This window comes from Bos grunniens, chromosome 6 (genome assembly GCF_055505025.1).
Source record: "Bos grunniens cultivar Pamir isolate PY7600 chromosome 6, Bosgru_T2T1.0, whole genome shotgun sequence".
Classification (NCBI taxonomy): domain Eukaryota; kingdom Metazoa; phylum Chordata; class Mammalia; order Artiodactyla; family Bovidae; genus Bos; species Bos grunniens.
Window position 1 is genome coordinate 59,981,762 of NC_141170.1, and position 27,070 is coordinate 60,008,831.

Genomic DNA, 27,070 nt, shown 5'->3' on the forward strand with positions numbered 1-27,070 from the left:
TCAAAGTCTTTTTTGTTCTGGAATTATACAATATAAAATTGTCCTAAAAGTGTTTTCAAAGTGTGGGTCTCCACTTAAAAGTAGGTGAACAAAACCAACTGGATTGGTCAAACATTTAAAAGAAGATCAGGGTAAATACTGTTTGGTGAAATTTTTATTTCAGAATAGATGTTAAAATGTAATTTGTGAAACATACACCTAAAATGTTTGCCTTACTGCGGCTGGTAATAGAAACATTTTTTTTAAAAATATAAACATTTTAAAGCTACTAAGGAGGGCAATGAAACCTCCAAAGGTGCCTGCCCTCGGAGGACATCGATCTCGAGACCTCCCCAATTGAGGGCCCCTACCAAAAGTCGAAGGCGCAAAACAAGGCTCGGACCATGGTCCAGCCACTCCTTGCGACGCCAGCGTCGCGGCGGTCTCAAGGGCCGCACCTGGGCTCACGTAGCGCCTCCCGCCTCCCGCCGGGACCCAAAAGAAGCTGCGCGCCTCCTGACGTCATCACCGGGCGCCGCTGCCTCGACCTCCTTCCACTTCGCGGGAGAAGTTGTTGGCGCGAATGGATCCCGAGCCCCGGTAACGGATTCCCCAGCCGGCCGGGCCTGCTTGCTCGCGCGTTCATCCGTGGGCTGCAATGGTGAGCCCTTGGGAAAGGCTTCGCGGCTGGGGGGCTGGGGAGAGTTCGCAGGCAGGGCGTGGACCTGGCTTTCCTGGCGTGGAGTGTCTGGGAGGACCGGGATGCGTGGCCCCGGAAGGGAACGAAGGCACGAAAGGGGCTAAAAACTGGGCTCCGGGCGCACAGCTTTCCTTCCACTGGGGGCTTCAGCTTTCGGTCGCAGCCAGCGCGCAGCGCTCTTGGTGCTGCGCGGCAGCTTCACGTTTTCCCACTGTTGGGGGAAGGGAGGAAGGAAGGGAGTAATGAGGTGATTTGGGGGGCTCAGGGGTAAAGTTGCTTTTCCTGTTAAGTGTTGCCTCCAGCCTCTGTTTGAGTCCTGCCTAAAGCGTTGATTTCAAGCTTTGGGTGTCAGAGAAGAAGAATCGAACAAACTTCCTTTCTGATGAACAAGTTTCAGGCCTTCAACTTTCGTCTTTAACAACACCGCGAAATGCTCTCATGAATAAGTTGCTCAGCCTTCAGTTTTCGTACTTTGCTCATTAGCAGCTCCGCGAGGTGCTCATCAGCCGTTTTAAGATCGAGGGCACGGGGAGGATGTTTTATTGTGTTCAGATGAGTTCATAGAAATTAAAGGGATAATACGGTTTACAGGAGGGAGGGCAAACCTGGGAGGAGCAGCTGTAGTGCATTTGACAGCTGTCATCGCTTGTCACCTGATATTAAAAATAATCTTAAAAAAACCCTCTGCCTAATTCTGCATAAACCATATAAATAGTGAAATAATTATGCAGCCGTCAAAACAAAACATTCATGCTAGAATGGCAGTAGATACTAGTGTGTGTTTGAAATATTTTAATGTAAAGGATAGTTTATTGTGCTGCGTTAAGCTGGAGTCTACTTAATAATCAGACATTTTTTTTCAGTCATTTTATTTGTCACAGTGTCAACATTCTGGGCTGTGTGTGTGTAATTTTATGCCAGATTCGGAAACCTTACAGCCCTTTGTGTTTCTTCTCAGAGAAGGATGAAATAATGGTAACAGCGTAATAGCCAGCTTGTAGCAAGTATCTTCAGGTGGCTATGTGGGCTGTTTGTTTTACATGTCTTTTCTCATTTAAACCTCACAGCAATCCAGTTTTAAAGATGGTAAAGGGGGCCTTTAGAGTTTAAAACACTTTGTGATGTAACTAATAAATGGTTGAACTAGAGTTAGAACCTAGGTTTTTCTGACCACCACATTATGCCACCCTCCTAAAATGACTGTAATTAGTAATTACATTTTGGACTTAAGGCACTGCATGGTAATTGTGGAAAATTCTTAAGATTTGGAGTCTTGAAGGTAAGAGTGAGGCGATGTTTTGGTATTGCTCTGCCATTTAATGATGAAGTGGTTTTTGAACAAGTAAATACCTTAACTTTAACCTCTTAAATTATGTTTCCTTAACTGTAGAAAGGGAGAAATACAGCTGCCTTGAGTGATTGTCTTGAAGGTTAAACAAAATCATAAATGTAAAGCTTCTATTGTGGTCCCTGGCTTGTGGTAGGAAACATACAACTACATGACCAATGATCTGTATTTCTCAGGAAGGATTGTGTGGAACATTAAAGAGTTTAAGGGGCATCAGAGATACCTTTGATGTTGTCAGTTATGGAGAATGATAGCTTATGTAGTCAACTTTTGATCATTCAGGTACTTTACATAATTGGTTCTTCTTAGTACTCCTGTTAAAGGTGCAGATGAAAAATAAAGCCCTTCTCAAAAAAAGTGGGAGTCAAAGGGATCGGTTTTGCTGTTTGTTTGTAAAAGGAAAAGATTCTATAAAGAACATAACAAGTTTGGATTTTATTGGTGTTTAGTTCTCTCTTTAGTACAAAAATGAGCAGATCCTCGACCAAAATTCTGTTCAATCTATGTTTATTAGACACCTGGAGAAGGCAATGAAACACCACTCCAGCACTCTTGTGTGGAAAATCCCATGGATGGAGGAGCCTGGTGGGCTGCAGTCCATGGGGTCGGGAAGAGTCGGACACGACTGAGCGACTTCCCTTTCACTTCTCACTTTCATGCATTGGAGAAGGAAATGGCAACCCACTCCAGCGTTCTTGCCTGGAGAATCCCAGGGACTGGGGAGCCTGGTGGGCTGCTGTCTGTGGGGTCGCACAGAGTCGGACATGACTGAAGTGACTTAGCAGCAGCAGCAGCAGCACACAAGTTATATTGTACAGTAGTTTGTAACTTTGTTTGGATCACAGCTCTCCCTTTGATAATGTGGTGAATGGCATGCAAGTTTGCTGCCCACAGAAATACGTAAGGACATATACACACCACTTAAGGGGATTCACATATCTTCTGAGGCCCTTCGATAGATGTAAGGTTAACAACTCTTGCCCTGGGAGCTGCATCTTTTTCTCAAATCTTTTCCAATTAAAAGTTATCAAAGGTGTAAAATACTGTGTATCTACAAAATGGAATACTGTGCAACCATCAAAAAGAGAAAACTTTGTGCCCTGATACGGAACAGTTGCCAGAATAACTCAGTGAAAAAAGAAGATGCAAGACAGTATGTAAAATATGCTGCCAGTTTATTGTAGAAAAGGAGAGAAAATATATACATATTTGCTTGAAGATGGGAAGGATACACAAGGCACTGATAACATCTGTTGCTTCCAAAGATGGGAAATGTGTGTCTGAGAGGCAGGGTAGGAGGGAGACATTTTACCCTTTTGAATTTTTGAACCATGTGAATATAATGTCTATTAAAGGAATTGAAATGAAAATAAATAGAATAAAAAGTAGCCATGTAAATGATTTGGATTGCTATGAAGATTTAATTATTTGCTTAAAACATTAATAAAACTTGAGAGATGCCATTTAAAAAAGTCAACATATTTAATTCATTGACTGTCATAGTTATTTATTGAAAATATGGAGAAGTTTGAATTAGACAGGCATGAGACTTGAGGGATGAGAGAGGTGAGAGCACATCTAAGCTGCTGCTTTGCCATATTCTAGGGGAGACCTTTCACATTGAAGTTTACTGCATGAATGCGTCCCTGGAGCAGTTGTCACCCTTTTGTATTAATAATGTAACTTTTGCCATTTGTACTAGTACTTGACGTATAAGACTCTTCTTTCCTTTCCAGGCTCATCTATCTGTTCTTTGAGTGTGTTAAGCTGGTTCTGTCTCAGCTTTTATTTTTATTTCCTCTCCTTGGGATACTCTTCCTCCTCTTGGAATACTCTGCCTTTTTCTCACTCATTCAGGTGTCAGTCATCATTTCCTCAGAGCTTTCCGTGTCATATCTAAGAAACCCATTACCTAATCCAGGGTCATGCAGATTTATGCTTCTATTGTCTTCTGACAAGGTTATAGTTTTAGCTCTTAACATTTAGGACTTTGATCCATTTTGAGTTAATTTTTGTATATGGTGTGAAGTGGGGGGAGGGGGTCCAAGTTTTTTTTTTTTTTTGCATGTGGGTCTCCAGTTGTTTCTGCACCACTTGCAAAGTATTCTTTTCTCATTGAATTGTCTTGGCTCCCTTGTCAAAAATCAGTTTACCATAAGTGTGAAGGTTTCTTTCTGGACACTGAATTCTATTCCATTGATCTATGTGTTTTCCCTAAAGCCAGTAATGCACTGGCTTTATTACTGTAGCCTTGTGGCGCATTTTTAAATTGGGAGGTGTAAGTCCTTCAAATTAGACCTTTTTCAGGATTGTTTTGCCTGTTCTGGATCCCTTGAATTTCTAAAATATAAATTTTAGAATCAGCAAAGAAGCCAGCTAGGATTTTGTTAGGGATTGTATTGAATCTGTACATCAATTTGGAAAGTATTGCCATCCTAACAACATAATGTCTTCTGATCCATGAATATGGGCTATCTTTCCATTTGTTTGTGTCTTCTTTAATTGCTTTATACAATATTTTATAGTTTTCAGAGTATGGATTTAACACTTCTGTCAAATTTATTTGTAAGTGTTTTGTTCTTATTGATGATGCTATTTTGTTCTTATTGATGATGCTATAGATGGAATTGTTAATTTCATTTCTGGTTTGTTCTTGTGAAAAGTATAGAAATACAGTTGGTTTTAGTATATTGAACTTGTATCCTGCAACCTTGTAGAACTCATTTAAATTAGTTCTAACAGTTATTTTAGTAAATTCCTTAGGCTTTTCTTTATTTAAGATCATTTCAGCTGCAAATAAAAATAATTTTGCTTCTTTCTGCCCAATCTGGTATGCCTTTTATAATTTATTTTTGCCTAATGGGTTTCTTTTTTTTTTTTTTTTAACCAGAGTGTTGAATAAGAGTGGTGAGAATGGATCTCTCTCCTGAACTTAGGGAATTACATTCCAACAGCTTACCTGTCGTTTTTAAAGTATAAGGTTTTAATATAATTTAAAATTGTTTAATTTCATTTGTCTATTCTGTGCTGCTGTTAATATACAGTTTTAGTCAGATATATCATTTTGCATTTAACTCTTTTTCAGGATAATAGAGTTTTGCATTTGGATAGATTTTGTGATGTGTGTTGGTGATAATCAATTTCTGCTTGTGGATTTGGTGGATGAATTAAACATATTAATCAAAAATATTTGTATTTCTTTACTTTCAAAATAGAGAAGTAAAGCCAACCCCACAGAGCACTGCAGTGCTTATTTTGCATAAAATCCTGTACTCTTCAAAGTCAGTGAACAGAGTACATGATATGGTTTCTCTTTGCATTTTTGGTTGACAGATATAACTTGTTGCTGGTTGAGCCCATGTGCAGTGGAAAAGTTACTAGCTGTTTGGTTATACTTCAAGGTAAATATGTATTAGCTTTTGTGCTTTGATCTTTTAAAGTTAAAAGGTCATTATGGTAGCTTCCTTTGTGCAGGTTTAGGAGTATTTATTGCAAAGATTTTTTTTTTTTTTTTTCATCTCTAACTCTACTAATAGATTTGTAATTAGCAGATTTGGAAACTTCTAAAAAATTAATAATTTTTTTTTTGAGTATTGGTGAGATCTGGTACTTTGTCTGGACTTAATGTCAGTTCAGTTCAGTCGCTCAGATCAGATCAGATCAGTCGCTCAGTCGTGTCTGACTCTTTGCGACCCCATCCAGCCATCTTATCTTCTGTCGTCCCCTTCTCCTGCTCCCAATCCCTCCCAGCATCAGAGTCTTTTCCAATGAGTCAACTCTTCGCATGTGGTGGCCAAAGTACTGGAGTTTCAGCTTTAGCATCATTCCTTCCAAAGAAATCCCAGGGCTGATCTCCTTCAGAAGGACTGGTTGGGTCTCCTTGCAGTCCAAGGGACTCTCAAGAGTCTTCTCCAACACCACAGTTCCAAAGCATCAATTCTTCAGCGCTCAGCCTTCTTCACAGTCCAACTCTCACATCCATACATGACCACAGGAAAAACCATAACCTTGACTAGACAAACCTTTGTTGGCAAAGTAATGTCTCTGCTTTTGAATATGCTATCTAGATTGGTCATAACTTTCCTTCCAAGGAGTAAGCGTCTTTTAATTTCATGGCTGCAGTCACCATCTGCAGTGATTTTGGAGCCCCCCAAAATAAAGTCTGCCACTGTTTCCACTGTTTCCCCATCTATTTCCCATGAAGTGATGGGACCGGATGCCATGATCTTCGTTTTCTGAATGTTGAGCTTTAAGCCCACTTTTTCACTCTCCACTTTCACTTTCATCAAGAGACTTTTGAGTTCGTCTTCACTTTCTGCCATAAGGGTGGTGTCATCTGCATATCTGAGGTTATTGATATTTCTCCCAGCAATCTTGATTCCAGCTTGTGCTTCTTCCAGTCCAGCGTTTCTCATGATGTACTCTGCATAGAAGTTAAATAAGCAGGGTGATAATATACAGCCTTGACGGACTCCTTTTCCTATTTGGAACCAGTTGGTTGTTCCATGTCCAGTTCTAACTGTTGCTTCCTGATCTGCATACAGACCTCTCAAGAGGCAGGTCAGGCGGTCTGGTATTCCCATCTCTTTCAGAATTGTCCACAGTTTATTGTGATCCACACAGTCAAAGGCTTTGGCATAGTCAATCAAGCAGAAATAGATGTTTTTCTGGAACTCTCTTGCTTTTCCCATGATCCACCGGATGTTGGCAATTTGATCTCTGGTTCCTCTGCCTTTTCTAAAACCAGCTTTAACATCAGGAAGTTCACGGTTCACATATTGCTGAAGCCTGGCTTGGAGAATTTTGAGCATTACTTTACTAGCATGTGAGATGAGTGCAATTATGCAGCAGTTTGAGCATTCTTTGCATTGGCTTTCTTTGGTATTGGAATGAAAACTGCCCTTTCCAGTCCTGTGGCCACTGCTGAGTTTTCCAAATTTGCTGGCATATTGAGTGCAGCACTTTCACAGCATCATCTTTCAGGATTTGGAATAGCTCAACTGGAATTCCATCACCTCCACTAGCTTTGTTCGTAGTGATGCTTTCTAAGGCCCACTTGATCACACCATTGTGATTATCTGGGTCGTGAAGATCTTTTTTGTACAGTTCTTCTATGTATTCTTGCCATCTCTTCTTAGTATCTTCTGCTTCTGTTAGGTCCATACCATTTCTGTCCTTTATCGAGCCCATCTTTGCATGAAATGTTCCTTTGGCGTCTCTGATTTTCTTGAAGAGATGTCTAGTCTTTCCCATTCTGTTGTTTTCCTCTATTTCTTTGCATTGATCGCTGAAGAAGGCTTTCTTATCTCTTCTTGCTATTCTTTGGAACTCTGCATTCAGATGTTTATATCTTTTCTTTTCTCCTTTGCTTTTCGCTTCTCTTCTTTTCACAGCTATTTGTAAGGCCTCCCCAGACAGCCATTTTGCTTTTCTGCATTTCTTTTCTATGGGGATGGTCTTGATCCCTGTCTCCTGTACAATGTCATGAACCTCAGTCGCTCAGTCCTGTCCAATTCTTTGAGACCCCATGAACCGCAGCACGCCAGGCCTCCCTCTCTATCACCAACTCCCAGAGTCCACCCAAATCCATGTCCATTGAGTCAGTGATGCCATCCAACCATCTTATCCTCTGTCCTCCCCTTCTCCTCCTGCCCTCAAACTTTCCTAGCATCAGGGTCTTTTCCAGTGAGTCAGCTCTTCACATCAGGTGGCCAATGTGTTGGAGTTTCAGCTTCAACATCAGTCCTTCCAATGAATACCCAGAACTGAATTCCTTCAGGTTGGACTGGTTGGATCTCCTTGCAGTCCAAGGGACTCTCAAGAGTCTTCTCCAACACCACAGTTCAAAAGCGTCAATTCTGCGGCACTCAGCTTTCTTTATAGTCCAACTCTCACATCCATACATGACCACTGGAAAAACCATAGCCTTGACTAGACGGACCTTTGTTGACAAAGTAATGTCTGTGCTTTTTAATATGCTGTCTAGGTTGGTCATAACTTTCTTTCCAATGTATATGTATATTAAATTGCATTTGGGCTGCCTGATAGGCAATGCTTTTCTTTAATAGTGTTGTAGAATTGTTAGTTACACCTTAGGGTAGGAGAGTGCAACAGATCTTTCCCTTTTGCTTACATTTATGTGACTCAGCTGGTAAAGAATCTGCCTGCAATGTGGGAGACCTGGGTTCCATCCCTGAATTGGGAAGATCCCCTGGAGAAGGGAAAGGCTACCCACTCCAGTATTCTGGCCTGGAGAATTCCATGGGCTGTATAGTCCATGGGGTCACAAAGAGTCAGACATGACTGAACAACTTTCAGTTCACTTCAAGAACGTCTTGTATTTCAAAGCATTTACTAGAAAATGTCTTGTTGACGTTTTCAGTTTTTTCATCTATGAGTTAAAGTTAAAGAATGTCATAGACTTTGTTATGTGGATTAAATTATTTTTTTTTAATGTTTAAATCATCGTCTGGCACAGAGTAAGTCCTATTTAAGGGTTTGTTAAAAAAGTAAATAGGGACTTCCTTGGCAGTCCAGTGGCTCAGAACCTGCCTTCCAATGCAGGGGACGCAGGTTCAACTGCTGGTCCTGGAACTAGGATCCTGCATGTTGCAGCTAAGCCCTGGTGCTGCAGCTGCTGAGCCCACACTCTCTGGAGCCCACAAGCCACAACTTGAGGGCCTGCATGCTGCAAAGAAGAGCCCATGGTGGAAGATCCCACATGCAGCAACAGAGATCCTGTGTGCCCCAGTTAAGACCCAACACAGCCAAGTAGATAAATAAATATTTTTTTTATAAAGTAAATGAAGCCCTAAATCAGGGCATTGGCAATAGAAATAGAAGAAAGAGGACAGCAGTATTCAGGAGCTTCTTAGATAGGATAGTGAGGTGGAGGGTCAGAATGAGGAGGAGAAACAGTGCCCATTTTTCTGTTTTGAGTGAATGCTGGTGCTGTGCATTGAGGTGGGAAATAGAGAGAAACAAGTGCCCCCAAAATCTGAGCTTGGTTTTGGATGTTATGAGTTGGAGGCACTTGGGGCATTTGGATAGAGGTGAAGATGACAGACTGTTTGGCTATGTGAATATGGAGCTCAGAGGTCTGGAGTAGACACAAGATTTAGGAGGCTCAGGTGGCTCGGTGTTAAAGAATCCACCTGCTAAGCAGGAGACGTGGGTTCGATCCCTGAGTCAGGAAGATCCCCTGGAGAAGAAAATGACAACCCACTCCAGTATTCTTGCCTGGAAAGTTCCATGGACAGAGGAGCCTGGTGGGCTTTAGTCCATGAGGCCTCCAAGAGTTGGTCACGACTGAGCGACTAAATAGCAGCAGCAGTGTGTTTTTAAGGGGTACCTGATTTTGAAATGGATGTAAGTTAGCTTATGCAGTGTGAGTATGTGAATCAGAAGTTTTTAACTTAAAGTTCATGGAGAGCCATTAATAGGCTTTAGAGAAAAGCTGTGAAGAAGAGTATTATACTAAAAGTGAAAGTATTTTGTTTTTTGTAGCCACAATACTCTAATATGACAAGAGTACCATATGATAGAAGAGTCAATTTGAATAATTTTCCTGGGAAATAGTACACAATAATGTTAATTTAATACCTGCTTAAAATTCCTTAAAACAAAGAGCAGTAAATAAAGTCATCCCCACAAATTAATCTCAAAGTTTATTTTAATAAGCAATCTTTAAAAACAAATCTACCATCAATTTCATTTTACAGTTAAGAACCATTCTTTCTGAGCCCAGGTGTGAAGGTCAGTGACTTAGAAATAACCACTCATGTGTTTCACCATTATTACTTAAGCATCTGCTTATCTGAGCTGCTGGCCCTGTACTTGAGATACAGAGGTGAGTAAGATAGACAAGCCTCCTGTATGGAATTTATAGCAATGTGTTCAAACTCAGATTCTATGAGTATCCAAAGTACCTCCTACTAATCATTTTCCGACCCATTTCAGGTCTGTCTTCTGTCCTTGAGGCTGTCTGTATTAGGTGCTCCTGGTGCTTTTACAGTTTTGTGATTAGCTCTGTCTTAGCACTCTTTTGTATTTAATTCTTCATATACTAATTTGTCTCCCAGGTAACTTTATGAGGTCTTTTTCCTGTTTGTGTCCTAAGTCCCTGGCATGGTGCCTGTCTGTAATCACATAAGGATCAAATGTATCAGGAATAATAAGGGAAAGGCCATATTGCCAGTGATGGGGTGTCAGGATCTATCAGGGCTTCCCTGATAGCTCAGTTGGTAAAGAATCCGCTTGCAATGCAGGAGACTCCAGTTCGATTCCTGGGTTGGGAAGATCTGCTGGAGAAGGAATAGGCTACCCATTCCAGTATTCTTGCGCTTCCCTTGTGACTCAGCTGGTAAAGAATCGCCTGCAATACGGGAGATCTGGGTTCGATCCCTGGGTTGGGAAGATCCCCTGGAGAAGGGAAAGGCTACCCACTCCAGTATTCTGGCCTGGAGAATTCCATGGACTGTTGTCACAAAGAGTTGGACATGACTGAGTGACTTTCACTTAGAATTATGGTAAAACGATGAGGGGGCAGTCGTGGTCAAGTAGAGAACTATGAAAGGAATTTGGAGTCAGAGGACCAGGCTGCAATCTGGGTGTGCCATCTCTGATCCCCACCAGAATCTTGTGAGGCAAGTGGCATTATGAGGAAATAGGGCCAGAAAAGTTAAGTAATTCATCCCAAGTGCCTGGTGCATGTGTGCTAAGTTGCCTCAGTTGTGTCTGACTCTTTGTAACGCTATGGATGGTAGCCCACCAGGCTCCTCTGTCCATGGGACTCTGCAGGCAAGAATACTGGAGTGGGTTGCCATGCCTTCCTCCAAGGGATCTTCTGACCCAGGATCGAACCCATTCTCTTCCATCTCCTGCATTGGCAGGCAGGTTCTTTACCACTAGCACCACCTGGGAAGCCCCCACGTGTCCAGTAAAAGTGAAAGTCGCTCAGTCGTGCCACCCTGTGGACTATACAGTCCGTGGAATTCTCCAGGCCAGAATACTGGGAGTGGGTAACCTTTCCCTTCTCCAAACGATCTTCCCAACCCAGGGATCGAACCCAGGTCTCCCGCATTGTGGGCAGATTCTTTACCAGCTGAGCCACAAGGGATGCCCAAGAATACTGGAGTGGGTAGCCTATCCCTTCTCCAGTGGATCTTCTCCACCCAGGAATCGAACTTGGGTCTCTTGCATTACAGGCAGATTCTTTACCAACTGAGCTATCAGGGAAGCCCAAGGGTCTAGTAGTAAGTGGCAAAACTGACTAAAAGCTTATGTTTGTCAGACTTAATTCTACTTACTTATCTATAAAATGGAGATAATTCATTCTATTTGCCTTTATACCTCATAGAATTGTCAAAAGAGATAAATTTGTGTCCAGTAGCTATAAGTAGAAGTGTGAAAAACTTGTTGCTGTTAGCTGTCTGTGCTAAAATTTGTTTTAATGTTTATGTGATTTTTGCCTAAATCTTTTGCTTTATTTAAACTGTCATGTTCAATTAATAACTATTTAAAAAGAAAGTAAGAGTTAATTACTACTCTTTTGGTTTCCCCAAATAAAACTGTTTCTTTTACCATTTCTTTTAGAAGTGAAATCCTGGGACAAAGGGTATGCACATTTAAAATTTTGATAAGTGTTGGATTGTCTTGGAAAGGTTATACCAATTTTTACTTTTATTAGCAGTGTAGTGTGTGAGAATCTGTTTCCCCACACCTTTGACATACCTGAACGTGATGAATCTTTTAACACTTAGAGAACAGTAATCAAGTTCCAATTTATTATTTGTCAGGTTGAGCATCTTTTATTGTTTGGTTATTTGCATTTCTTTTATAATTTGTCTGCTGGTAACTTTTATCCATTTTTTCTACTGGATTATCTTTTATTGATTTGTAGGAGCCCTCATATATAATGTGTGGTAGATATTTTCATGTTAGTTATTTTTTAACTTTGTTTATGATATCTTTTATTTTTATGTAGTCAAATTTTTCTTTCTTAATGGGTAGTTTCTAGTCTTGATGTTCTGCTTGGAAGGACTTCCCTTTGCTAAGATTATAAAAATAAATTTAAAAACGTGTTCCTTTTTCTACTCATATGCTGAGCAAAAATTATTCTGTGCAGGTAAGAGTGATGTTTAGATCCATTATTTGGGAATTTGATTAGTCACTAGTCTTGTTCTTTATTTGATGAAATCTTTAAAGACCTGGAATACCAGGTAGGGACTGTTAATAAAGAGTAAGGTAAAGTCATGATATAAATTAAAGTCAAATTGGTGACCTTTTTCTCTTAGATGTTTATACACCAGATGGCTGCTCACTTTGGAGGTAACTCCTAAAAAAGTGTGAGTAGAATGACTTTCATTCCAGTGAAAATTCTTTTTCAAAGGTTTAGATTTTTAGTAGATATTGAGTTAAGATCAGGATGCTGTAATTTAAGTGTTCTGCTGCCGTCAGTGTAAGGGCATGGGGAGTGGGAAAGTAGGGTAGAGTACAGGGAGAGGAAAGGGGTTGTGAATAGGAAGAATTACTTAGGAAGAAAAGGTTACAAAAATGCTTAGGATTGGCAGTGTGGTACAGACAAAAGTCAGAGAGCTCAATGTTACCAGTAGTTCCATTTCCTGAATTATGTTTTGTTTTCTCTTTGTGGTTTTAAGTATTTGTGGTTCCATCACAGATGGAAAACCACCACCGACTTTAAGCTGTTTATTAATGTTCAGTTTTGAACTGTGGTGCATGCGTGCTGTGTGTGTGTATTTGAAAAATCACACTATTTGAAGACTCACTTGGTAATTTCAAAAGTGAAACTCCAATGTGAAACTCTCATTTCCTCCAGAGGCAATAAAGTAAGTAGTTGTCAGCCTCAAATTCAATTCTTTGCAAATTATACGGAAGACTGTGGCTTTCTGGCTTTCTTTATTATCTATTTTTTCTTAGCAACTGACACAAATGTCTCAGTTTCATAGCTAAGATACCATTTTGCGAACAATATATCTTAGATTTTATTAGGATGGATTTGTGACTTTTTAATATTAGGAAATTTACAGAAGAGGGTATAAAACCAGGGAAGTCTGTAACCTTTCGAAAAAATTTAACATGTCTGTGTATCTCGTTTATCTGTTTTCTTTATTGACTTAACCACAAAGCTATGTGTTTCTGTGTTTGCAGAACACACTTATTTGGGATTTTTGACATTTTGAGAGTGTGACAATTACCGCCAGGATCGAGGAAAAACATTGTTACCTTTCTTACACTTGACAAAGTACTTTTAACAGGTATTTTCCTCACTACAGTAAAGAGAGAGAGCTTGGAACTGGCAAAAAAAATTGAAGACTCAGGATTATAAACATTGAGGATAGGAATAGGGAAAATAGTTCAACTGCCTCTTGAACCCAGTTCTTTGGAATTCAGATCCTAAATTCTCATATTCTGTGTTCCTTATTCCCTTCCTTTCCTGTGAGTAGAGAACTGTAGGTGGAGAACTGTAGGTGGATATGGAGGGATAATAGTACATAAATGAGGGAGAAGGGAAGCTTTTTACTGAGTCAGAATTGTGACAGATGCATAATTAATCCTCATGAAGTGTAAGGAGTATTCATCTCACTTTACTGATGAGAAAACAGATTAAAAGTCAGGGTCATCCCTTGGTCCAATGGAAAGTGCTAGAGCAGAGATTCATACCAGGGATTCCTTACTCTAAGGGCTATTACCTTTTCTCTACACCACAGTTTATTCAGAGCTTAAATCTAAAAGTCCATCCTAAAGAACATCAATCCTGAATATTCATGGAAAGGACTGATGTTGAAGCTGAAACTCCAATACTTTGGCCACCTGATGCTGGGATTCATTTGAAAAGACCCTGATGCTGGGAAAGATTGAAGGCAGGAGGAGAAGGGGACGACAGAGGATGAGATGGTTGGATGGCATCATCGACTCAATGGACATTAAGTAAACTCCGGGAGTTGGTGATGGACGGGGAGGCCTGGTGTGCTGTAGTCCATGGGGTCGCAAAGAGTCAGACACGACTGAGAAACTGAATTGCACTGAAAATCTAAAAGTGTAGGAAGAATATATATCATAAGAAAGATGAATGATATTAATTATAAATTACATTGTAAAAGTATGATTATTACAAATGTATGATAAATTACATTGTAAATATATGATTAATTTGACAGTAATTGAAGCAAGTGTAATCAAAAATTTTCCTTTGGAATTTGGAAAAATCATGTAACGGGAAATAATTTCAAAGTTCTTAGTTATTAAGGCCTTAAATGTTCAGTGTTGCAAGAGTTATTCTTCTCTCAAACTGGAGTATAACTTCCATAGGCAAGGATTATGTTCTTCAACTCTTTGTCTTTTCCCCTAGTGTGTCTATGATGATGGGATATGTGCAGGCATAATCAATAAATGCTTGTTACTTGCCTCCTTTAACGGTGCTGTTTTTAGCAAAAATTTCCTTTGTTAATTTTTGCCCTGTTGTTGGCCAGATTCTGAGAATTAAAATTACTTTTCATTAGGCACATTATTGTTATTATTTTTGAATCTTTTTGCCTGTGCTGCTCAGCTTGTAGGATCTTAGTTCTCCAACCAGGGATCTAACCCGGGGCCTTAGCAGTAAAAGCTCGGAGTTCTTACCACTGGACCACCAAGGAATTCCCTAGACTCATTATTTTTAACTCAGGTAATTTTATCAGTTAATTTTTGCATATAAAAAGGATGCTGCTGCACACTTGGAGCTATATCATTATGAAAACATGATTGAGAGTACACCAGTGTGTATGTAGAGTTGTTCCTTTTTACAATTGAGATTAGAATTTTGTGCAGTTAATGTTTGTTTATGAATCTCCTTTTTTGCTTCTAGGATATTCGAAAATTCTTTGGGGTTATACCAAGTGGAAAGAAACTTGTAAGTGAAACAGTAAAGAAGAATGAGAAAACAAAGTCTGCTGAAGAAAGTTTAAAAGCAAAGAAAGGAATAAAGGAAATCAAGGTCAGTTTTCCAGATGCAGTGTTGAATTGTATAAAATAAACTCAGTTCTGAGATGTGATATATTGAGAGCCTTAAGTAAATATAAATTTCAACTCATTTAGCAGAAAAAGAAGAAAAGTAATAAGGTCTTACTTATTTCTAGTTAATATATCTTACTGCATCTATAGTTTGGTGTTTTCGTTAACTGATTTAGCGAAAACTTAACCAAAGTTTGCTCATAAAGACATAAGCTCCAGTATTGGGCTTCTCGTGAAGGAAGGCTTTGGAGGAAAGCTTTATTCTTTTTCCTGTCCTCCTTGGGCTTCATAGAATTTAAGATATAATATCACTATGATAAGCAGGCAGTGGCGTCAGTAGTGTATTTGAGTTAATATTGTTCCTCTTTGTGTAAAATGTGAGAATTTTGCAACTCGACAGGTCGGTTTACTACCACCCCATCCTTTATGCCATAATTGGCATATGAATTATATCTATATATGTTAATACTCCACATTCAATATAATAATTATTGCTCTAAACCAACATTATTTTAAAGGAATAAACAGAGGAAAATTGGTTTGTGACTACATACGGTGATGGATGTTAACTAGACTTATGATCATTTTACAATATATATAGATGTTGAATCATCATGTTGTATACCTGAAACTAATATAATGCTTCATGTCAATTATATCTCAATAAAAACTTACTTTGTAAATAAGATAAAAATAATTAAACAATATTTTAAAAACATATGAGTAAAATTACAAATGCATGTAATTAAACTGTCGTTAAAATACCAATAAATTATAATTTAAACACATAAATTAACTTTTTAAATTTCCTAGGTGAGACTAAAATAAAAATCTCAGTCTTTTGCTGTCAAAAAAAAAAAAAAGGAAGATTGATCTTTTGTATTTAACCATATATTGGCCACTTCTGGTGTTTTCATTTCTTATCAAAGATCTGAATTTCCATCTACTATAATTTTCTTTAATTAATATTTTTATTTATTTAATTGTTTAAATGCACCCAGTCTTAGTTGCAGCACACAGGATCCTTTCGATCTTTGTCGGCAGCATGCAGGATCTTTAGCTGTGGCATGCAAATTTTTAGTTATTGCATGTAAAATCTAGTTCTCTGAGCAAGGATTGAACCCAGACCCCCTGCATTGGGAGTATGGAGTCTTAGCCACTGGACAACCAGGGAAGTCCCTTATACCATTTTCTGTAAATCTGAAGAATTTTCTTAAGCATTTCTTGTAGAATAGGCTTGGCAGCAAATTCTGTAAGTTTTTGTTTATCTAAAAATGTCTTTATTTTGTCTCCGTTCTTGATATTTTTGCTGGATATAGAGTTTTGGATTGATAGTTTTTGTTTCAGCACTGTAAAGGTGTTCCATTCCTTGTTTTTGGTCTCCATTTTTTTTTGGTGAGATGTTAGCAGTCATTTATATTGTTTTCTCTTGTATGTATTGTATTATTTTCTCATGCTTCTTTAAAAGACTTTATCTTTGAGTTTCAGCCTTGCCCGTGGTGTACTTGGGTGTAGTTTTTTTTTATACTGTTTAGGGTTTCTGAGCTTCTGAGTCTGTAAATTTATATTTTTTTGAATTTGGTAATTTTTTACCATTGTTTCTTCAAATATATTTCTGCTTTATTCTCTCCTCTTCTTAGAAGAGTCCTTATATATATACACACACATGCATACACGCATATGCCCCCCCACACACATATGTATCTATATTAGAATTTTGGAATTGCACTACAGATAATTGAGGCTTGTGGTTGTTTAGTCCCTCAGTCGTGTCTTACTCTGCGATCCCATGGACTGTAGCACGCCAGGCTTCCCTGTCCTTAACTCCCAGAGTTTGCTCAAACTCATGCCCATTGAGTCAGTGATGCCATCTAACCATCTCATCCTCTGTCATCCCATTCTCCTCCCACCTTCAATCTTTCCCAGCATCAGGGTCTTTTCAGATGAGTTAGTTCTTTACATCAGGTGGCCAAAGTATTGGAGTTGCAGCTTCAACATCAGTCCTTCCAATGAACACCCAGGACTGATCTCCTTTAGGATGGACTGGTTGGATCTCCTTGCAGTCCAAAGGACTCTCAAGAGTCTTCTCCAACACCACAGTTCAAAAGCATCAATTCTTCAGTGCTCATCTTTATAGTCCAACGCTAAAATCCATACATGACCACTGGAAAAACCATAGCCTTGACTAGACAGACCTTTGTTGACGAAGTAATGTCTCTGCTTTTGAATATGCTGTCTAGGTTGGTCATAACTTTCCTTCCAAGGAGTAAGTGTCTTTTAATTTCATGGCTGCAGTCACCATCTGTGGTGATTTTGGAGCCCAAAAAAATAAAGTCTGCCACTGTTTCCACTGTTTCCTCATCTGTTTGCCATGATCTTTGTTTTCTGAATGTTGAGCTTTAAGCCAACTTTTTCACTCTCCACTTTCACTTTCATCAAGAGGTTTTTTAGTTCGTCTTCACTTTCTGCCATAAGGGTGGTGTCATCTGCATATCTGAGGTTATTGACATTTCTCCCAGCAATCTTGATTCCAGCTTGTGCTTCTTCCAGTCCAGCGTTTCTCATGATGTACTCTGCATAGAAGTTAAATAAGCAGGGTGACAATATACAGCCTTGACGGACTCCTTTTCCTATTTGGAACCAGTCTGTTGTTCCATGTCCAGTTCTAACTGTTGCTTCCTGACCTGCATACAAATTTCTCAAGAGGCAGGTCAGGCGGTCTGGTATTCCCATCTCTTTCAGAATTGTCCACAGTTTATTGTGATCCACACAGTCAAAGGCTTTGGCATAGTCAATCAAGCAGAAATAGATGTTTTTCTGGAACTCTCTTGCTTTTCCCATGATCCACCGGATGTTGGCAATTTGATCTCTGGTTCCTCTGCCTTTTCTAAAACCAGCTTGAACATCAGGAAGTTCACGGTTCATATATTGCTGAAGCCTGGCTTGGAGAATTTTGAGCATTACTTTACTAGCATATGAGATGAGTGCAACTGTGCGGTAGTTTGAGCATTCTTTGCATTGCCTTTCTTTGGGATTGGAATATTTTTAGTTTTTTGAAAAACCTCCATACTGTTTTTCATAGTGGCTGCTCCAATTTACAGTTCCACCAACATTGCACAAGGGTTCCCTTTTATCCACATCCACACCAGCGTTTGTGATCTCTTTATCTTTTTGGTGATGGGTCTGGCCTAGTCTGCAGGGTTTCTCAGGTGGCACTCTAGTGGTAAAGAACCTGTGTGCCAGTGCAGGAGACCTGAGAGATGCGGGTTCGATCTCTGGGTTGGAAAAATACCCTGGAGAAGGAAATGGCAACCCACTCCAGTATTCTTATTTGGAAAATCCACATGGACAGAGGAGTCTGGCGGGCTACAGTCCATAAGGTCGCAAAGAGTCGGACATGACTGAAATGACTTAGCATGCACGCACACACTGGCTTATTCTTTAGCCTCTGCTACTGCTGCTGCTAAGTCGCTTCAGTCGTGTCCGACTCTGTGCGACCCCACAGACGGCAGCCCACCAGGCTCCCCATCCTCAGGATTCTCCAGGCAAGAACACTGGAGTGGGTTGCCATTTCCTTGCTTCCCTTGTGGCTCAGACAGTAAAGTGTCTTCCTCAGTGCAGGAGACCTAGGTTCAATCCCTGGGTCGGGAAGATCTCCTGGAGAAGGAAATAGCAACCCACTCCAGTACTCTTGCCTGGAAAATTTCCGTGGACTGAGGAGTTTGGTAGGCTATAGTCCATGGGGTCGCAAAGAGTTGGACACGACTGAGCAACTTCATTTTCACTTTCTCCAATGCATGAAAGTGAAAAGTGAAAGTGAAGTCACTCAGTCGTGTCTGAATCCGCATGACCCCACAGATGGCAGCCTACCAGGCTCCTCAGTCCATGGGATTTTCCAGTCAAGACTACTGGAGTGGGGTGCCATTGCCTTCTCCATTCTTTAGCCTAATTAGGGGATTACTGACATTTGGGGTGAGATAATTCATTACTGTGAAGGACTGTCCTGTGCATTGTAGAATGTTTAATAGCATCCCTTATCTACCCGTTATATACCTGTAACACCCCGACCCCAGTATGACAAGTGAAAATGTTTCCTGTAGGGGCAGGGTTTCTCTGGTTGTGAACTATTGAGCTCAAATCTAACAAGGAAAAAATAGGTAAGTTATATAGGCTTCCTTGTATTCTAACTATACTGTGATGTTTATAGGTAAATAGTTCTTGTAAAGAAGATGAATTCAAGCCGAAGCAGTCAAACAAGAAAAAGAGGATCATCTATGATTCGGGTAATATTTCTTTTCAGGAGTTTTCAAGTTTAAAAATTTTCATTTTGTATCTGTTAGAGCTGATGTTCTGCATAATGTTAATAGGTGCTGTGAGAAGAGGCTCTGTGTTCAAGTAAAGTTGAAAACAACTTTTATTATTACTAGAGAATTTATCAGAGCTGAAATATGTTAATAAAGTTTTGTTCTGTAGAGAGGTGGTATATATGGCATGTCTGAAACTTACTTTGAATATGCTAAAGTATTTGTATTAACTTCTCTTTCAGCTGAGGTTCTTGGAAACTGAATTTGAAAAAGAGTGCCATAAAATGTTGCTTTACAAACGAAGATCTAAAACTTCATTTTTATCCTTTTGATTTGGTCCTTTTTTGTTGCAGTTAAAAAGAAACAAACACACTTTAAAAACTTTGACTATAAGATTGACTTAAAAAATATGAGGGTTGGGGTTCTGACACCCCTTGCAATTGAAAATCTACATACAACTTTTGATTCCCCCAAAATTTAAATACTAATAGCCTACTGTTGATTAGAAACCTTGCCAATACCATAAACTGTCAGTTAACACATATTTTGTATGTTATATGTATTTTATACTGTATTCTTGCAATAAAGTAAGCTGCTGCTAAGTCACTTCAGTTGTGTCCGACCTTGTGTGACCCATAGACGACATCCCACCAGGCTCCCCCGTCCTTGGGATTCTCAAGGCAAGAACACTGGAGTGGGTTGCCATTTCCTTCTCCGGTGCAGGAAAGTGAAAAGTGAAAGTGAAGTTTCTCAGTCGTGTCTGACTCTTAGCGACTCCATGGACTGCAGCCCACCAGGCTCCTCCGTCCATGGGATTTTCCAGGCAAGAGTACTGGAGTGGGATGCCATTGCCTTCTCCGATAAAGTAAGCTAGAGAAAAGAAAATGTTATTAAGGGAATCTTAAGAAAAATACATTTATAGTACTATACTGTATTTATTGATACTATAAGTTTATGTCATCTGTTTACAAGATGAATCTCAGTACCTACATCAGTCTTATCTAATATAATACAAAATAAAATACTCTAGATGTTATATGTATTACTACACTGTATTATAATACAGATGTAGATGTTGTACGTATTACTAACTTTTGACATCAGAAATGAAAAGATAATGTGAAAAGGAAATTCATATTTACAGGTATAACAATTCATGCTTTAATAATGAAGAAGTAGCAGTATGATTGTTTTATGGTAGCCTGGTGTAATTGATAGGATTGCTTCATGATAGCCTAGCCTATGCACTAATGAATCTGTTAACAAAATTTTGGCATACAGTATGACTGTAACATGGTCATATTCATAATACAGTATTGGAAACAAAATCCACTTACCTGTTATGATAAATAGGCTGTTATGCAGTTTACCCAGTTACAGAGAGGCATACTTTATAGTAGTGTAATTCTTTGAAAGCAATGTTATAAAACAGAAAACTAATACAGATTAATTTTATATGAAAGATCACCTCATACCTATGTAGAGTATCTACATATATTTCATGCATTCATGACATACCTTTTTCTTAAATTTTTTTTAATATTTCTAAGCTATGTGGTTTGTCTGTTTTTTCAAATTGTTGCAAATCTCCAAAATTTTTTTCAACATATTTATTTGAAAAAAATCTGTGTAGAAGTGGACATGTACAATTCAAACCCATATTCAAGGGTTAATTGTATTTTTAAGATAGGGAACATACATTTTTATGCGTTCCTTTTATGGTATGCTAAAATAATGGTAAAAGTTGTAGATTTTGATTTTTTTGGAGAAGATCTATTCAGTATGAATTCTTAGAATTAAGAATGTAACCTAAGGAAGCATTTATAGATTATCAGGATTTTGACAGTGATAGCAAAGTTTCTAAAAAAGTAGTTGAATGTTTATAGTGAGTCTTTTACTGCTGTATATAATAAAGAATTTCAAATAAGTACATATCCCTATTCCCCAAAAGTTTACATCTTTTGGGAAAGTGGAAATATAATTGATACATTTTAGAACTGTATGAGCCAGAATTTATAAAAGCATGGTGAGAGGAAGAGGAAGGACACTGAAATTTCTGAAACTCCTGTTTTGTACCAGACATATACTAGGTATTTATACTTTGTCTTGATTTGTATTTAAGTGCTCTGGGTAATTAGACTGTGGTAGACAGAATAATCGGAGAAGACAATGGCACCCCACTCCAGTACTCTTGCCTGGAAAATCCCATGGACGGAGGAGCCTGGTAGGCTGCAGTCCATGGGGTGGCTAAGAGTCGGACACGACTGAGCAACTTCACCACTGAGCGACTTCACTTTCACTTTTCACTTTGATGTATTGGAGAAGGAAATGGCAACCCACTCCAGTGTTCTTGCCTGGAGAATCCCAGGGACGGGGGAGCCTGGTGGGCTGCCGTCTATGGGGTTGCACAGAGTCGGACACGACTGAAGCGATTTAGCAGCAGCAGCAGACATCTTTAGCAGTCCCTAAAGATGCCCACACCCTAATTACTAGAACCTGTGAATATGTTCAGTTGTATGGCAGAAGAGGTGATATTAAAATTATAGGTGACATTAAGGTTGATAATCAGTTGACCTTAATGTAGGGAGATTATCTGGATGGGCCCAGTGTAGTCACAAAGAAGAGCAAGGCAGAAGAGGTTTAGAAATTGACTGTGGAAGGAGGTCAGAAAACTGGAGAGATGGCAGTGTGAGAAGGACTTGGCCTAATGATGGGGTCTTTGAAGATGGAGGAAGGGAGGGGGCTATGAGCTGAGGAATGCTTGCAGTCACTAGAAACTGGAAAAGGCAAGGAAATGGATTCTTCTGTATAGTATCCAGAAGGGATCACAGCAGTCCTAATGCTTGATTTTAATTCAGAGACCCAAGTTGGGTTTCTGACCTCCAGAACTGGGAATAATACATTTGTGTTGTTTTAAGCGAGTAAGTTTGTGTTGATTTGTTACCACAGCAATAGAAAGGCTTAACCACTGGGTAGTGATAATCTATCAGAATTTAAAAAAGAGATTTGTTTGGAAAAGAATCTTGATTAATTAAAAGGACTTGATTAATAATAATCACTTTAATTCCCTGGTAGTCTAGTGGTTAGGACTTGGTGCTTTCACTGCTGTGGGCTCAGGTTCGATCCCTGGTTGAGCTAAGATCCCACAGGCTGTGTTTCATGGGAAATAAAATAAAATAAAATAAAAACCCCACTTTAAAAGCACACTATATGGGGGTAGGGTGGGAGGGAGGTCCAAGAGGATGTATGAATATAGCTGATTCACTTGTTAGCAGAAACTAACACAAGGTTATAAAGCAGTGATATATTCCAGTAAAAAACTTAAAAATAAAAGCACAGTATATTCATATTATTTCGTTTCAGAGTTTTTATTTTCCTCTTGTATTCAGATTCAGAATCAGAGGAAACAGTACAGGTAAAAAATGCCAAAAAGCGACCGGAAAAATTGCCACGGTCTTCTAAACTTGCTAAAATCCAACAGCAGGATCCTGTTACGTACATTTCAGAAACAGGTAAGGGAACTAAATATGTTTGTTTTAGAGACAAGTGCAAGGTGTCTTGTGTTCTTGAGCTTCTCTTGGTATCTAAATGTATCTCCTTCACTTTGAACCGAACTTCAGTTGCCTTTTTCTCTGTGTAGAATTGTACTTAGCAGGGGAAAGCTGTAATTATCTTTGGCATTTCCTGTGAGTTCAGGCCCAGTAACAGGGTAGTTGTTTCTTGGAACTTTTTTTAAAGTGCTCAATATCAAACCATATATGTTGATACTATGTCTTGAATCATATATTAAACTATTATTGGGTTGTTTAAAAACTTTGGTGTTTTTTTTTTACCTTTTTAAGTTGTAACAATCTTAAGTATATAATGACTATGCAAATTTGTGCCTTCTAATCTATAATCTTGTGACTTGAATTCCTTATATTCTCTGGTGACCCTAAAGATTTAATAGTGGCTTTAAAAATATGCTTGTTTTTGTGTTTATATTTATTTGATCTGTTTTGAGTGGTCCAAAAATAAGACATTTATAAATGTACACTAACCTTAAGATGTCATAGTATAAATAATTGTCATAGTATATAAATAATTGCAGTATTCTTTTATAGTGAGAGGCCCTGAATTACATTGTCATCTTAGGGGAAAAAAACTTAGGATGGATTGTTATAAAGTCATTTTGATCTGAGCATTGTTAACTCCTAGAGGAGACTGTCTTCAATTCACAGAGCCTATTGAATCAGTTCCTAATAAAAATGCTTGGGGGCCATGAGAGCATCTGATATACCTCATTGGTTTGTTCATCTTGAGGAAAACCTCTGGCAGCATTATTTTTAGCACTCAGCTACTTGTGTTGCCAGTGAAGTGAATACACCTGGTTTGAAGAGATAGGGTAAAAACCACATAATTATTTTGGGACAGCATGTTGCAACTTGTATTCAGCAGGCTTTTATTGATTGTCTTTTCCATCCTGTTTACTAGGTGCTGGGGATATAAAGGTAGGACTAAAGACTGCTAACTACTGTAGGAATTGCCTGAGGCTGCAGTATGCATTAGTTAGCGAGAGAGCTTAATGGAGAGGGTAAGATTTGGTCTAATCCTTGAAGGATGAGCAGGTGATGGAGGGAAAGAATATGTCTGGTTGTTGTTTAATCTCTCAGTTGTGTCTGACTTTTGCTACCCAATGGACTGTAGCCTGTCATGCTCCTCTGTCCATGGGATTTCCCAGGTAAGAATACTGGAGTGGATTGCCCTTCTTTTCTCCAGAGGAATCTTCCTGACCCAGGGGTCAAACCCATGTCTCCTGCATTGGCAGGCAGATTCTTTACCACTGAGCCACCAGGGAAGTCCTTCTGGTTAATAGGATGGGATTATTTAAGACAGAGCATCCAGCACAAGGCTTGATATGTTCGTAGGACCCCAAAGAGATTGCTTGCCTACATGATGAGAAATAATGAGTGGTATATGAGGCCAATTTAGGGAAGACCTTGAAAACTAGGTGGAAGAATTTAGTTTAATGTAGCAGGGAAAATGGAAAAATAATAATTGAGGAGGCTGAGACTCTTACGGTAATCTATGAGTGAAGTAATAAGTATTTTAAAAAGGTACCAATAGTAAGGGACTGATCTATAAACATTTGAGAGATGAGTTATAGATTAGGTTTTTGGATTGCCTGTGGTTCAGCCATGCTGTCTATGATTTACTACTAGGATAATTGGAAAGTTGATGTTATTATCCTGCTTATGTTTAATTTTTTTTTGTTATTTTCTAGCATCAGCTTTATTGAGATAGAATTCACATACCCTCCAATTCACCTTTCATATTTTAGTGTTACTGGAATTTTATTATTTATTACATGTTTGAGCTGGTACTTGAGAGCATGAAGGTACCCATGGTAGACAAATTGGTCAGTAAGTAGGGAATGAAACAGGATAACACAGTCCCTGTGTTATAGAAAGAAGCTGAAAGAAGCCCTGCCTGGGGGATACATCCTTGGTTCCCATCTAACTCTAAAGAGCTAAAGGTCAGTGACTCTGCCTCCCTTTCTGTAAAGCAGAAACTCTAATTGAATAGGACAATTGGGACGACTTAACAGGGTGATGCACAGCAAAGGGCCAGACCCAGTGCCTGAAACATAAATAGCCAGCTGTCAAAGGGAAAAATAAAAACAAAAGAAGCCCACACATGAGCTTTGCAGGCTCTCTGAAACATTTGCATATTTGATAAAGTTGTTCAAATACCAAAGGGAAAATCTAAGTGGCATGAGCATATTTTCTATAACATTTTTTGTAAGCTGAGATGTTTCTTCATTATGGCTGGTGGCAGGTTGACTTTTGAACCTGTTTTGTTGCTAAATATGTGCTCAGGCACGTTGTGCAAATGCAGTCTTCCATTAAAGGGCCCCCTCTTAACATCTGGCCACCTTTGTCAAGTTTTAAATATGTGGGAGGGATGGTAAAACGGGTAAGGTGATAGGTTTATTATGTAACTGAAGGTGGTGTGATCAGGCTTTCCCAGTGACACCCTGAAAACGTCAAAGTTAGTGGGCAGACAGCAATGGCCTTCAACCGGGGATCAAGGCTGTCCTTATCTTGTGATTTTTAGGTACACAGAAAGGTCAGACAATTTAAACTCTGGCCACTGATTTTCTTTAACATGGGACTGTTTATTTCAGACCAAGTATTTTTGAATGTTATTTTCTGAGGAGATAACTGACATCTTATCTGAAAATTTTATGACCATTAGACAGTATTTTAGGTCATTCTGCCAAGGGTATGTGCGTGTGAAAGTGAATGTTGTCTCCTGGTTTTATCAAAGAATCTTGGGGTACAACGTATCCATCTAATATGATGCTATTTTCTCCTTTTTCTTAGAATTGAGATATAGGAAAGAAGCTAACTTTTTTTTTTTGCCTGTTTTATCTTCTCATACTTTTTTATACCTTCGAATGATAGGTGAATAGGAGAAAGATAAGCCCTTTTCCTTCCCTTCATAAAAGAGAATGAGACTGTTAAAAAGAAGTCTGTTCAGAAGACTGTTAGAATAATGAGATCAGAAATAAAATGAGTTTGTAAAACAGAAAAGTGCAGCTTGAAATAAACTTGAAATTTCTTGACCACAAAATAATCGTTTTATTCATTTTTAAAGCTAAATCTATAATTTTTCAATGATTATGAATAAATATTCATATTATAAATATAAACATTTATCATAAATTTAAATAAAATATGTGTGGTAACAATAGTTTACAAATAAAAATTCTAACCTAAAATTGTTTTTTATTTTATTTTTTTTGGAGTTTGGAGCTTCTTGTGGAGAAGAATTATATGATTCAGTTTTAATAACCTATTCCTAAAGAAATGATTTTGCTTTACTATTCCATATTTTATCTTTTATAAATCAGCTTTTTTTTTTTTTTTTTCCTTACAGTATAGCATGTATAGTGATTAAGAGCATGAGCTCTTGAGTTAAACCTCCTACTGCCTGGGTTAAACCTTCCCTATGTCCTATTTTCCTTGTTTGTAAAATGAGGGTATTACTAGTGCCAGCATCAGAGGCTTTTGTGCTTGATCAGATGAGATAATGCTGGACAAGCACTTAAAGTAGGGTCTGGTACATATGAGATGTTTTGACTTGATTGTTTACCTACATCTGCCTTAAAGATTATGCTAAAGACATTTGCTTTTGCTTAGCTATTTAGGGCTTCTTTTGATTATATAACAGTGCTTCAGAAATTTAGAAACTGTATTTGACCCACTTATGTTACAGATGCTCTCTGATCAATGTAGGAACTACTACGTGTGTCTGTGGAGCACTTGAAATGTGATTAGCCCAAATGGAAAAGGTGGTATGTGTGAAGTGTAGACTTCAAAGACTTTAAAAAAAGATAAATTATCTTATTAATACTTATTTAGCATCTGTTACATGTTGAAATCATCTGAATATTTTTGGATAGATGAAATATATTGTTAAAGTTAGTTTCATCTGTTTGTTTCTACTTTTTATCTATTCTTTCTACTTTTTAAAATGTGAATCACATTTTATTTCTGTTGCATAGTGCTTTATAAACAATGAGAAATATATTTAGGAAATAACATTACTTTAGAAAATAACCTACTTAACCTACTTCAGGTGCTTTTGTTTGTATTATCATATGAGTCTTTAGGCTGTATTATTATACAGATCTTCAGGCTTGCCATTTAGCTCCATGACATAGTTTTCATCATCACTTTGTTT

At 38.6% G+C, this 27,070-nt stretch overlaps 1 protein-coding gene across 1 annotated transcript in view; it reads left to right on the plus strand.

Annotated features, from left to right (window-relative positions):
- Positions 1-249: 249 nt before the first annotated feature.
- RFC1 (replication factor C subunit 1) overlaps positions 250-27,070 on the plus strand; it is a gene marked incomplete at its 5' end in the record, with an annotated part of 77,449 nt that continues 50,628 nt past the window's right edge. Inside the window, 5 exons of the mRNA XM_086407336.1 lie at positions 250-640; positions 5,361-5,428; positions 14,893-15,021; positions 19,246-19,321; positions 22,732-22,854. Coding sequence (XP_086263462.1) covers positions 250-640; positions 5,361-5,428; positions 14,893-15,021; positions 19,246-19,321; positions 22,732-22,854 — 787 coding nt within the window. The remainder of the gene's footprint in view (positions 641-5,360; positions 5,429-14,892; positions 15,022-19,245; positions 19,322-22,731; positions 22,855-27,070) is intronic.